The 14,321-nt window shown below is 36.0% G+C and overlaps 1 protein-coding gene and 1 long non-coding RNA gene across 2 annotated transcripts in view; one reads left to right on the plus strand and one right to left on the minus strand.

Annotated features, from left to right (window-relative positions):
* LOC126968853 (uncharacterized) overlaps positions 1-8,245 on the minus strand; it is a 57,967-nt gene extending 49,722 nt beyond the window's left edge. Inside the window, exon 1 of the long non-coding RNA XR_007730306.1 lies at positions 8,070-8,245. This is a non-coding gene — a long non-coding RNA (uncharacterized LOC126968853). The remainder of the gene's footprint in view (positions 1-8,069) is intronic.
* The window catches only part of LOC126968803 (organic cation transporter protein-like), a 46,313-nt gene continuing 38,096 nt past the window's right edge, over positions 6,105-14,321 (plus strand). The window contains exon 1 of the mRNA XM_050813916.1: positions 6,105-6,448. Coding sequence (XP_050669873.1) covers positions 6,294-6,448 — 155 coding nt within the window. The 5' untranslated portion in view covers positions 6,105-6,293. The remainder of the gene's footprint in view (positions 6,449-14,321) is intronic.

Here is a 14,321-nt window from a genome sequence, read left to right on the forward strand (position 1 = left end):
TCTGTGGTACGTGATCCAAGCCGTTCGGCATTGTGCCCGTTGAAATCACCCAAGACTACGATTTCAGCGGAGGGGATCTGAGCAAGCACGTCATCAAATGCCGCTTGAATGCAGCCCATGAGGTGATCCGTTTCTGCGTTACCACTATGGGACCTGTAGACACACGCATAGATGCGGACGCGGTCCTCTAAATCTACGCGGAGCCAGAGAGTAGACAGGCCCCTACCTTCAAAATTGCCGAGACGGCGACAGCAGCATATCCTCCCTAACGTACACACATACCCCGGCATGAGGCATGAAATTATGCTCAATTTTGTGCCCGGGGTACGTTAAAAATGACGTATCGCTAGGTTGAGATATCTGCGTCTCCGTAAGGAAACACAAGGCCGGCTGCGCCGTCTCAAGGTGGTGGTGGACGGCGTTTAAGTTGGAGTGAATTCCCCGGATGTTACAAAAGTCCACATTAAGCGTGGAGCGGGGTGCCGTGGTGTTGCTGCCCTGTTTGTCCTGTGACATACGCGGTACTGTGCCCTCCCCAGAATACGAGGGGTAGCCCGAGCGCGAATGCTCGGGGAGGGATTCTCCGGCTCTACAAGAGCCGGTACCCTCCTGGGGTAATTTCTCTTTAAATACCGCTCTCATATTTTGTTGGGGGGGGGGGTACATACATTCAGTATCGAGGGTATAAATAGACATACTATTTTAATCTGGGTATACACACCTGAATTGATGTTGAGAAAGTAATTTTCACAGTTGTGTGCAGGTTATTGAGCGGCATTAATTTCACTTAATATTGCTTAAATATCTCCATCTAAAGCAAATATGACCTAGGTTTTAAATAGTACTAAAAGTATTGTATTAAAAAACTTGCGTTATATAACGAAAAAAGTGAATTCACACAATTTGTAGAAGTCAACAAGATAAAGTGGCTTATTAAATCTTTGGTAGTGGCTTATTAAATTCCTTTAATATATGACATTGTATTGAGTATTTACAACTAAATGAAATATTCTATCGTAGAGATTTAAATATTTGTATTTTCTTAACCTACTTCAAAAAATGGGGTCGGTATGTTTTTATTCAAGCTTGTTACCTCACAACTTTCGAGTGGTTGAATTGATTTTGATAATTATTTTTTTATTATGTTTATCTTAAGGCTGGTGTTTCCCGTGTAGTCCCATTGTAATTTGGTCTAGATCAATGACAGTGTCATCCATGAGAAAACCATAAATGTCTTTAATTTTCTTTAAGTATGTACGCTTGAAAATGCGAAAAACTCAATATTACGCCAACCGATTTCAATGATTCTTTTTTTATTGGTTTCTACTTTAAAGGTAGTTTGGTGAGAGTTGGATCAGAACCTATTCTGATTATGAGATCCATGACAAAGTAACGGAATTCTTAGGTGCAAATTAACGATACTTGGCCGAATCTTTTATGCAATGCTATCCGGATATTTGAGTCACCTACCGTAATGTCGTTATGGTCAAGTAATTGTCGTAGTTATGATTAATGGAACTCCTTAACGACTGTCAGTAATCAAATTGCATTCATTGCTGCATTGCAAAATTTATTAGATCTACAAATATTTAGACAAATTACTAGTAAGTGTACTTCAGATTCACAAAAAATGAAAAAATTGAAAAAAAGCAACCGACTTAAAAAATACTATTCCAAAACAATAGATATAATATGCACTAAAAAGTATAAAAATAATTGTGTGTTTTTATACAATCTAACTTATTAATCTAATTCCAATTACTTTTTTTCCAATTTAAACACAAAATAGAGACGATAGACTATCCTTGAGTTCCTGCGACATGCTAAAGTATGAGGCTTGATTAAAATGCTTAATTATCATCAGTCATTCATGTACATTATAATTATTAAATACATCTTGATGTTTTAACAAATTCCTAAAAAAGACTGAAAAGAAAGAAAGAAGGTATCGTTTTATTTTAGAAAAACAAAACCCTAAATATAAGGAATAAAATATAATGTAACGCCTTACACTATCTTAACAGCAAAGTTGTGCTGATCAACATTGGCCCTAAAATTTTGTCCTGATTTTTTAACGTGCATAGAAGAAAGAGAACGAGTTAAGCGATAAGTCCGACTATTGCATATTTATTTTATTACAACGATATCTAGTGACATGATCTTAACAAGAGGAGCAACACGTTCCGTGACAGTGGAGTGCCGCTCTTGAACAAAACAAAACTCGTCAGAATCATTGTAACTGCGCACGTCACTTTGAAACATCATGAGATGTTAAGTCTCATTAGTGCAGTAATTCACTAGCAGCGGTGTCAAACCGAAAAAAAACTACTGTGTGTTTATGACTGCATGGCAGAAAACTTAATTGGCGATCGCAATTAATTTATATATATGGTTCTGTTAAGAAGTTAGTAAGAACTGCGTGAGGTGGGTCTTTTTCAGCTCGTGTAAACAGCATTGATTTTGAAGTGGAGAAGTGTGAGTCCACGTCTGATACTCGTACCACAATACGCACACATTCAATATATACACCAGGCTCACGTTTTCTGCCAAGTACAATGACGACCACTGGAATATTCTGATTATTGATATTTGAGACAAATATGATTGTCTTATTCTATGTAATAGTGATGTCTAGGTTTTTAGAAAATTTGCCCACGACTACGATCAGAGCGTGCCGGAGCCTTTCACCTCAGAGCGTGACGGATCCGCCTTATCTACTACCTACCGGAAACATATGTATGTTGGCGCACGCCAAAAGAAGTCTTTACTTCAAAACAATAACGTTCACACATTACTGACGACAGAACAAGGTGCTACTGCGGTATTATTTACTCATGTGGTACAACTATCACTATCAACATGAACTACTGGCAGCAATTTACGACGACCAATGACCACCACGACTAAAAATATAGGCAGGAGGTCGTAATAAAGAGAGCTATTTAAATCAGGCGCTGTGTGATGTAACCAACACATTCCGAGTACAATTGTTTGATAGCTGTCTGCCTGAACACTTACAATGAACTAGCGCATAGAGTCGTGGACAATATAAAAAACTAATATTCCGACATTTTCAAGGAAATCAATATTTATAGTGTTTTGCTCGTTGACCTGGAACTATGAAAGTTAGCAAGTAATACCGTCTTATAGTATAAGTAAAAGTCTGTAATAAAATCATAAAAACCTTTTCTCTTTTTATAAGTATAGCTTATACGATACGCAACTCTTGTTTGGCGAGTCCGATACACACTTGGCCGGTTTGTTATTAGAGAGGAGGACAAACATTTTTCTTATTTTTTTTACCTATTTGTTGCATTGCTTCACATAGATTACAACATAACATAATAAAACTATGGACGTAATTGTTACCTGGAACTATTGATTTGATAGTCTGGCTGTACCTTCAGCTTCGGTGAAATTTGAATAGAACTTCGATACTTTAAAATTCACAATTAGTGTTTTTTTTATTTAATTTTATTGAATAATTAAAAATGAAGTGATTTATAGTGATTTGATATGTTTATATAATTATTACACTTGTGCAATTATTACTCTAGTTATGTTCGGTCATTCTTACCCGACACGACTCAATTATCACCCAAACGACCGTTTCAAAGATGTTCGTCACACCCTTACACACAATACACACACAATGTAGACCTAACCTGAACATTTAGTGTTAACATAACTGAACTGAACGGATTAACAAAACACTCTATATTAAGGTCTGTCTGTTTTTTGACACACAAACGATTATTAATAATTAATAAAAAAAAATATTGGTTGGTTGGTTCTGCTTTCAATTCTACGTATGAATTGAATTCGTAAAGTAGGACATCGAAATAGTTGTATTAAAAAAACAATTGAAACATTGTTATCGGTCATTGACCTAAAAGACCTTACTCACTCGCAGCATATACGATATTAATTTATTGATGTAAATATTAAATATGCGAACACAATTGTTTCACAACAAATATGTTCAATTGGTCTTAATATTGCACGTGCTAAGAAAGTGTTATTTTCTAAATATAAATATTCGTTCGTGTACCAGGTCACTAAAAAGTCTTACTAATACACTAATATACTACTCGTTAATACTAATTATTTGGGTGTTTTGTTTATGGAATAATATGTGTACATTGTAATTAATATGTATACGAAGATATTTATTATATTTTTAATTATTCTATCAATAAGAGAATAGAAACATAATATTAACTTTTTTTTAATTTTAAGAATAGATCTTGTTTTTCTTAAATACAAATTTAAAATAGCACACGTAAAAAATAATAATTTCTTAAATTTAGGAATCATCAATGAACCTTCTAAGAAGCAACTTAGAAACAAACGTAGTAAACATTAATTGTGATTGAGATCTTTCGTATAAAAATTATTGCAGTCTTGAAAAAAATTAGCGTGATCCATACTTAATAATTGTCTTACATTTATTCAAGAGTACCTATTTGCTTTTTCTGTCCTTTTTTCTAGGACTTCTTAGGTTTCTGCGCAGGTGTTTCGGAAGTCTAATTTTGCCGTCTTGTGTGATTATAAAATTATTTAAGTACTATTCTTGATAATTTCATAAAAAATTAAATTGTTGTACTAAGTTCTTTTTTAAATACTGCCAACATCCTTAACATTTATCTTCTAAATAGACACAATTAAATCAAAACATTTAAACACATTATACTAGTTTTTAGTTTTCAAAAGATGTCAGTCGTCGCACAATACTAAAGATATCGCGAACATTTCATTAATTTTTCCTTTTGTACTTGAAAATAATTAATACACACAAAATTTTTCGAAAATCTTGCCTAATGTTATGGTCATAATACTTATTAATGAAAGTGTATCAACGTTAGAATCCTACTGGCGGCGGGGAGTTCGTAAGTAGTGAGGGGCGATTTTTTTTTATTGAGAGTAGGAAAATACACTTGTTCGGGTGTCTACGTACATGGTCAGCCCCTACCGAATTAAAACCTCCCTTATGGTGGTAGCTGTGGAGTGGAGGCCGCAAGTACTACGCAACAACAGTCGCGGGACTCTCGACCAGGAGACTCGACCCTCGGACAGGCTGTGCAAAAAAAAACAAGCAAATTATTTTGCCTTTGGTTTGATATTTCCTTGCGATAATTTTATGTCACAGTTTTTTTTTTCTTTTTAATTTGTTCAGTAATGGTATGGTGATGGTAATATTCAGTAATAAACAAGTTTTTCAGGTAATTATAAAATAAGAGTTTCCTTATAGGAAAGGAGACATAATATTATATTAACTAAAAATCATAAGATTTGTTGAGTAACGAGATCTGAAAAGAAAAACAAAACCTTTATTTGATGTTTTATCTTACAAATATTTACTTACCATTGCGTGTGAGAGAGAATAATATATCTAATGGAGATAGAGCAAGATAGAAAAGGAAAGCGAATCCATTGTTACTGTAACCTGCTCTGATTGACAAGTCGTTAACAGTCAGCCACGCTGGAAATTAGCTCCTTTATAACATATTGAATAGTTATTAAACCACTAACTGTCGCACACATTAACAAATCAAAATTGATCACGCATTACCGCGCTGTCAATTCATTTATACGTTAGTATATTCGAAGGGTGAGATCTATAGAGCGTACTTCGAATTTGCTCAGACTTTGCTTACGTAAAACTTAGTTGAGTGTGATACAACGCGAACTTGACTTTTGCATTGGGCTGTCAAAGTTTAAGCTCAGAATAATTTCAGCTGTCAAAGGACTATACAAACGAAATCAAAGATTATTCTAAGCTAACACTCAGTTATGTTTTAAGTACCTAAGTAAAGCCTGAGGAAAGACCGCTCTATAGATTTTGGCCTAAGTCTTTGGTGTCGCCAATAAAACTTCATGCTTATTCTTTTAAAATGTAAAGTTACCCCATTTTGTTAATGTCGCGGTCACACCTTCTTTCATTCCAACATTCCATCCTTTTCACTCATAGCCCATACGGATTAGGAACCGGTTCACGAGCTCGTCACTATGCACGCGCTCTTATAGCTTCCTATGTTTATTTTCGTCTACAATAAATGATAATGCATCAAATGTCAACAATCATTCGTTCTTTATCTGTGGTTTAGAGACGTCGTGCTCCGAACGTGATTGGCTGAGAGCTCGTCGCGACTGCCAAAATTAAAAATATTAGTGAATTAGTGACATAGTCCCGCGCATGCGTAGTGTGAGGTGCCCCCGGAGGTCAAGTTGATCGTGTTCAGAGCTCAAATTATTATTGTTTAGAGTTTAAAATATTTTTATAGACTTTCTAAATGGCTAGGGACATCGGTTTGGACGGCATCTTAGAGGAGATAGGGCCCTTTGGGAAATATAACGTGATTAATTATGCGCTACTCCTGTTTCCTATATATTTGGCGGGAATGTTTGGATCTGTTTTTGTGTTTGAAGCTTCAGATATATATTACAGGTATGTTGACTGAGATAATAATGCCAATTAAATAAAACTTAAATTAATAATTCAGTAACTTATCTCCTACTAAGGTTTTAAGTGTAAATTCCAAAGAGTTCTGCTAATGGTCACGTATTTTTTTGTTCCGCGACAATGTACATAACAACTGTCGTAGGTACTATATTATTTTATTAATATATTATTTTTATGTTTACAAATAAAAGCTAGGTTGATAAAAGCTTTTTTCGTTTTAGGTTATATGATACATATTTTCATTGTTATGGCTGTATAAGTTACATCACGCATGCGCTCCCAGAATGTGAGAACTTAAAGCTTAAAGAAGGGTTCGTCGGTAAAGTGCCTTGTTCCCACGAGAAATAGCATTTTAGAATTTTAAAACAATTCTAGTGACTTTACTGAAACAGCTAACAATGTGTTTATAATATACGGTTGTGTCCGTTAATCTTGTAATGAAGTTAGTATATTCGCCGAACAGTCGCGTACATCGATATTAAAACGAGCGCTTATTGCACGGTTGGTCCGGTCATAGATTTGGAAAATAGTAGCGTTAAATAGAATAGACGAACAAAGTGTTAGAGCGAGAAAAACACCTCTAACGGAGATACATAAAGATAGAAAAGGAAAACGAATCTATTGTTACTGTAGCCAATTTTAATTGACAAGTCGTAAAAAGTCAGCCGCGTTTGGCATTAGCTCCTTAGTATATTGAATAGTAAGCCTAACGCATGCATTAATAAATCATTACTGGTCACACATTATCGGGCCGTCCGGTTGTCTATTCGCTAGTATATGTTACGTCTATGGTCTGGAAGAGGTCCTATGTCGCCGCGATATGAGACCTTAAGAGGGGACGCTAGCAGCGTTATTCCATACAAACGTATTCCCCTTTTTTCTCCCTGGATAATGCTTCTAGAGAGGAGATTTTTTGTCAAAAAATCTAGATAGGCTAAAGCTATATATATATATAGCTACGTTTTGTTTTTTTCAATCAACTATCGACATAAGAAAATATGACTCTTCAAACATCGTAGAAAATGCCAATCTTTTACCGCCCTCTACAGACTTTTGAAGAAACAGAATTTTGAAAGGTTTTCAATAAAAAAAGAAAACGTACCGACATAGACTCATTCTTCCTGAAAATATTGTTCCAAAAATTTTTTGGTAGGTTAAACAGGGGAATACGAAACCTCTAATTGGTCAAATATTGTCTCTACGGGGAAGGCTGGAGGTGAGGGGCGGTTGGCCAGTCCGAAGTATAATTTAAAAGTTATGCACATAATATTTTTTTTTTATGGAATAGGAGGACAAACGAGCGTACGGGTCACCTGGTGTTAAGTGATCACCGCCGCCCACACTCTCCTGCAACACCAGAGGAATCACAAGAGCGTTGCCGGCCTTTAAGGAAGGTGTACGCGCTTTTCTTGAAGGTACCCATGTCGTATCGTCCCGGAAACACCGCACAAGGAAGCTCATTCCACAGCTTCGTGGTACGAGGAAGAAAGCTCCTTGAAAACCGCACTGTGGAGGACCACCACAAATCCAGATGGTGGGGATGATATCGTAACTTGTGGCGTGTCGTGCGAAGGTGGAATTCGGCGGCAGGAATCAGGTTGAACACCTCTTCGGAACACTCCCCGTGATAAATGCGGTAGAAGACACACAATGAAGCGACGTCTCTACGCAACGCCAAGTGATCCAGTCGTTCACAGAGTACTGGGTCCCCGACAATTCGAGCTGCTCTGCGTTGCACGCGGTCAAATGGATCGAGCTGATACTGGGGTGCGCCAGACCAGAGATGACAGCAATGCTCCATGTGAGGCCGGACCTGCGCTTTGTAGAGCGCTAGAATGTGGGCCGGCTTGAAGTATTGCCGTGCTCTATTTATGACGCCCAGTTTCTTTCAAGCCAGTTTGGCTTTGCCCTCCAGATGGCCACGGAATTGGCAATTGCTCGAGATTTCGAGACCCAGTATTCCGATACTAGGCGAGGCTTTAAGGGAAGTGTTCTCGAAGAGCGGTGATATATGGTGCATCGCCCAGATACTATGGGTTTGCTTGTCGATTTAGTAGAATTTATTTATGGATAATTTTCGTGAATGTGAGATGTATTGAATGTAGTGCGTGACTGATGATTATATTAATTTATGTAGAATAAATCGATATAAGTTACCTACGGATAGACAAGCATGTATAAATTATACACGCAATCACAAGTATAAGGGCGCGTTTCCACTGGCACGGAGCTGGGCGAAACTGAACTTTAATTGATCAATCACAGCTGCTTCCATCAGCGACATGGAGTAGAGATTTTGAGTAGGTAGACTTTGATTGTTCAGCTCATGAACCGATAGTGTATATATTTATTTCGGTACTGTAAACATACTAAAATAAAATATGTAAAAGGGGGTGCTTATTATTACACACAATATATAATATAGTTATTTTCCAAATAATTAAGTAATTTATTATATCGTTACATCTACTCTTCCCCGTACAGGTAAATTGCTTGGAATACGACTGTCAATCAATTCGAGTAGCAGGCATTTGTAGAATTTTTTTCTAGATTTGCTTCCACGTTTCGCATAGATCCGTCAACTCAACAAACAACAATTGTTTCATAAAGTTATATCCTCTAGGCTCCATAAAATAATATAATAGAAGTTGACTGTGTAAACATGATAAATGAAATGATAAAAAATTAGGCCTTTGTCCAGCAGTGGACGTCTTCCAGCTGATGATGATGATGAAACATGATAAAGAAACATTGTGATTCCTTTTCAATTTTAACAAGTTTTTGTGAAGTGTACAAAAATCGGTATTTTAATTATCTATTCCATCTTTCGTATTAATTTCATAAATTTTATATTGCTTATTACTTCCACAATGGAATCATCATTTAAAATGCATTCAGGAGTAAAACCGAAAATAAAAACATTCGTGGTTATCCTCGAATAACCCGCTTTTGACATTGTCCTGTCCAGTTTACTTCGAACATGCAGTAGTACCGTACATAGTACAGTAGTACAGATTTGGGAGTTTAACAAGGACTTTAATAATTCCGCAATAATTGAGGTTTTTTTTTTTCGTAGCTTACAGACTTTTCCAAAATTTTACGCTTGGTATGTATATATCCACATTACCCACACAAAACAGACAGATGTTTTTCGGGAGCAGCGCGACAGCACGAGTTTCTTCAAATACCTATTTTTCAAATTCCGTTCGACCCGGGTTCCCTCTTAAAACCCAACCTTTCTGTTGAATGCAATTTACGCAGTCAACAAAAAATGTAAACAACACTTGGTGCTTTTTAAATATTCCTCATAATGGCTGTATTAGGCCCGTACCTCCATCCCAAAATCAGTAAAACATTCAAAGTTTTGTATGGGTTTGACAATTTACATTTTACAACTAATAGGTATACTATCACGGTTGTCGTCCAGAGTGATAAGCTCTATCTCTCACACATATTCTCTCAATCCTGATACTACTACTACTATTGATCGGGCCCCTTTTCAACGAATCTCTGACCTGATCGAGTACTGTTTCATATGAAACAATATGGATTTACTAAGGAATAGTCAACCACGGTGTGTTAGCTATTCCAAAATATCTTTGGATTGGTATCGTCTGTAACTTATCTAAGGCTTTTCATTGTGTTCAACATTCAACGCTGGTTGGGAAGCTATGCCAGAATGAACAAAAAAGGAATCCGGTAATATTAAAACAATAGAATTCAAAAAGTCGATGTGAATGACAAGAGATAATCTGGGACTCCTCTCAATTTAGATGTGCCACAAGGATCCAGTTTAGTTCTCTTTCATATTTACATTCATAATCTTAGATAGATCTTTTGGAACAAAAATATGAAGGATTATTGTATGCGAATGACACTTCACATAAATTTATAGTAAAAAGAAATTAAGTTACGTACTTAATTACTTACTAATATATCTAAAGAGCAAATCCTACATAGAGGACGGACGTAGTGAGTTTAGGATAGTATAAGAGCAAACGCAATTAAACCAATTTTTAGATAGAAAACGAAACCAATTTACACTTATTATAAGGGTTCCTTAATACTTTAATTGTGAGCTGTGAACATGACAAGAGTGTAATTTGTAAGTTGCCCTAATAAATAAATAATTATCTAAGGGTTAAGCATTATTTCCACAGATCCTACAAGAATTTTGTACAGTTTTTGTTAAGAAGTCAGTGCTCTGCCAACTGAGCTAACCGTTCTAGTGACGTATCGTCATAAAATTTTGTATGCTGGTTATCAATTGTTAGATCAGTTGGCAGAGCACTGGCACGGAGCGCCAGAGGTCGTGGGTTCGATTCCGCATTTTATTTGTGTAAAAGCTGTTAATTTTCTTCTCATTAAAGCTAAACCTTTTTTTGGTTGTAGTTATAAGTAAATATAACTTTCAGAATGGAACGATTTGTTTTTGACATGAGTAAAGAAATTATTTTATTTCATTCGACAATGTCGAGTATTAGTAACTAACCAAACTAAAAATTTCCACTCAGACAAGCGACGTCAAATTATTTATGCGGTCTTTGATTACACTGTTTTATTCACATTTTTATAAACAATTGATAAAATAGATTAAAAGGAAATTACATTCTGACGTAAATTTAAAGAGCGACAATTTATTTAAATTTTAATCAAATGTGTTAAATACTCATCTATATTAAAATATACACTGAAGTAATTTATTGATAAGATTATAATTCATTGTAATACTTACTTTCTGAAAAAATGAGCCAAACATTAATGTTGGTTATAGTGACACGCCCCGCCCGTAACAAGCCAGCGCCGCTCCGTACAATTCTGAGTTGCATCCCAATTGCGCTCGTCACTATAAGACATAACATGTCATTTATTCCAGTAGGTTCCCTTCTAACGGTAACACAATAATGCTTGCACATTTCTGCTTGACGGTAGGAAAAGCGCTGCCGTGTTATCCATCTGCTGGCATCCTCGGCAATGAAGTCTTCCACTGGAAAAACTGATTGTTTACTTTTAAGTCTACTTTACGTCTTACATTGTCTAGACGGGTCTTTAATAATATACATATTTAACTAGTTTCTGTGTACTTACGAGTATATATTAGACTTATAATCTAATATATAAATATTCTTAATAATGTAATGTATATAGGCACATAAGTGAATTTGCTAGAAACTGTCATAACCATAATGTTAACACCAGGAACAGACATAAACTTATAATGCCTACTACTCGGCTAAGTCAACTTAGTAAGTCTTTTATGGAGCGATGTATATGCTTTTACAACAAAAAACCGGATAATGTTCAAAACAAATGTATAGCGAAATTCAAAAGATCAAAACGATTGTGTGGTAAAGCCCTTACTATAACATCAATGACTTTCTTAATGATTCCGCGGATTAGGAATGGAGCGACCGCCCTCAGGCCTATAAAAAAAGTGTGTGCGTACTTATGTATCCCCGCAAGAAGCGATACTTCTTTGGCCTAACAAAGCAAAAATCCTTACTTTGACAAATAATTATTAAATAACGAATACGGCTGTATGGACTTGAATCCTTTGCCTATCCTAATAATGGAAAGAAGAAACCAAAAAAAAAATAACGAATGTTGCAAACTTCAGAAAGTTTTAGGAACCAACTTCACCCTGTTACTTTGTGTTACAGTGATGCGCGCGCATCTTAAAATTTCACTCTCTTCATTTTTTCATAACGCGCCTAAAGAAGTAACTTCAATAAATTTTATTGTACGATATTTATTGTAAAGAAGCCCACTGAGTTTGTTGGGCGCGTGCTTATTATATGCCTTTTTGAATAAAAATATTTGAATTTGAATTTAAATCGGACTAGGTAGCCAATCGTAAGACACGAACATTGAAAGCTAAATAAGTAGGTAGTAAGAACAAATGTAATTTAGCTTCAGGCAACCAAATGCACATATTTCAAACATTTTCGGCAAACGGTTTCCTTAATCAGAAACGATAAACAAACTGATTTTATATTGAAGAGGAGCACCGGGCAACTTATAAAGGGGTTACCTGGTGGTATATGATCACTGCAGCTACATACTGCCTAGTAACACCAGAGGAATCACAGGAGCGTTGCTGACCTAATAACCGGTTGAATAAACGTACATTGAATTCAAAAACCGAATACATATTAGTATGTCGTTGCGAGGATTGAACCTAAAGTTAAAAAAAGAAATAATTAGGTAAGAAGAAGTAGAAGTGACGTAGGTAGTCAACGATATTTTCCCTTTTTCTTCGATTAAAATAATACCGGATAGAGACAGAGATACGTTGAAGTATATCCAGTCATTACAAGGTTACATTCATGTTTTATAATTTTTAAGATCGTCTTAAAGACAAAATGTTATTACTCATTTAAGTTGCTCTCCTTCCAAATGCCAAAATCTTTTTCATTATATTCTCAAATGAATAATGAACAAATCTTCACCGATGAGAAAAAAAAATATATAAACTATGTATTACTTGTACGGAAAACTTAGCGTCCGACTGCAACTCGCAATTGACATATTTGTTACAAAAGGACGTTCATAAAAACACAGTAAACATAAGAAGAGCTGCTCGAATTGTCGGGGATCCATCGCTCTGTGAACTGCTCGATCATTGGGCGTTGCGTAGAGATGTCGCTTTTCGCGGTTTGTGGCGTTCCTCCACAGTGTGGTTTTCAAGGAACTTTCTTCGACGTACAACCAAGATGTAGCTACCTTGTGCGGTGATGGCTTGACGATACGATATGCGTACCTTCCAAAAAGGGCGTACACCTTCCTTAAAGGCCGGCAACACTTCTATGATTCCTCTGGTGTGTCAAGAGAATGTGGGCGGCAGTGATCACTTAACACCAGGTAACTTGTACGCTCGTTTGTCCTCCACCTCCTTTTCTATAAAAAAATATCGCATTAATTAAGAATCTCCTACTTTTTTGAAGTCGGTCGACAGGTATTTGTAATGTTTGATTTGACCAGAAGTACAATACAAGACGCCTAGTTCGGAACACGTCAAACAATATGTACAATGTACACAATCAGTTTATATTCACAATGGCGATGGCGAGCTGGAGGGCCGGGGCCGGGGGCGGGCCGGTATGCAGATGAATGTAAATAGTATTGAATGGGCCGGGCGCCTCAAGCTGTCTCCTTATCGTACGATGCTCATGAGATTAGTTCACTCGTGACTCGTACGACCGGAAATATGTGATTATATTTCATTCCAACTGGCGTGGATGGAATGTATCTACGTCTTCATATATTAAAATAGCGTGTCACGTTGTTTGTCCGCGATGAGCTCCTCAGCTACTGAATCGATTTTAATCAAATTTTACACACATTGTCCAGTTTGAACCAACTTGAAAGATAGGAGACTTTTGATTTCAATTCGCGATTTTTAACTTACAGATTGACATTATTTCATTAAAAACAGGGAAAAACGAAATATATATTGTTATCAATGAATTTCCACAAATTTCGTAATTAATAAAAAAGATTTTAAATTTGGATATTGTGTGCACTTGTGAAGTTCACCATCTAGTAACTAATCTCTATTATTATAAAAAAATCATTTGCTGTTCGTTAGTCTCGCTAAAACTCAAAAACGGCTATATAGTTTGAATACCTTGTTTATTCAGTTACCTTTAATACCGGGGTGATTAAAAATAGGGAAAACTCATAAAACATTAAAAAAATATGTGATATTGGTTATTACTAAGACATTCACTTACGACCAATGCAAACCAAAAATGAGATGAATTGTGCAACTTATACGAGAGACCTGATGGTAGAAACCACCGCTTTGAAGCTCATTTGTAAAATCACAGGAATCTGAGAAAATTATTTTTTTTATGAT

The sequence above is a fragment of the Leptidea sinapis genome, chromosome 16, assembly GCF_905404315.1.
Source record: "Leptidea sinapis chromosome 16, ilLepSina1.1, whole genome shotgun sequence".
NCBI lineage: Eukaryota > Metazoa > Arthropoda > Insecta > Lepidoptera > Pieridae > Leptidea > Leptidea sinapis.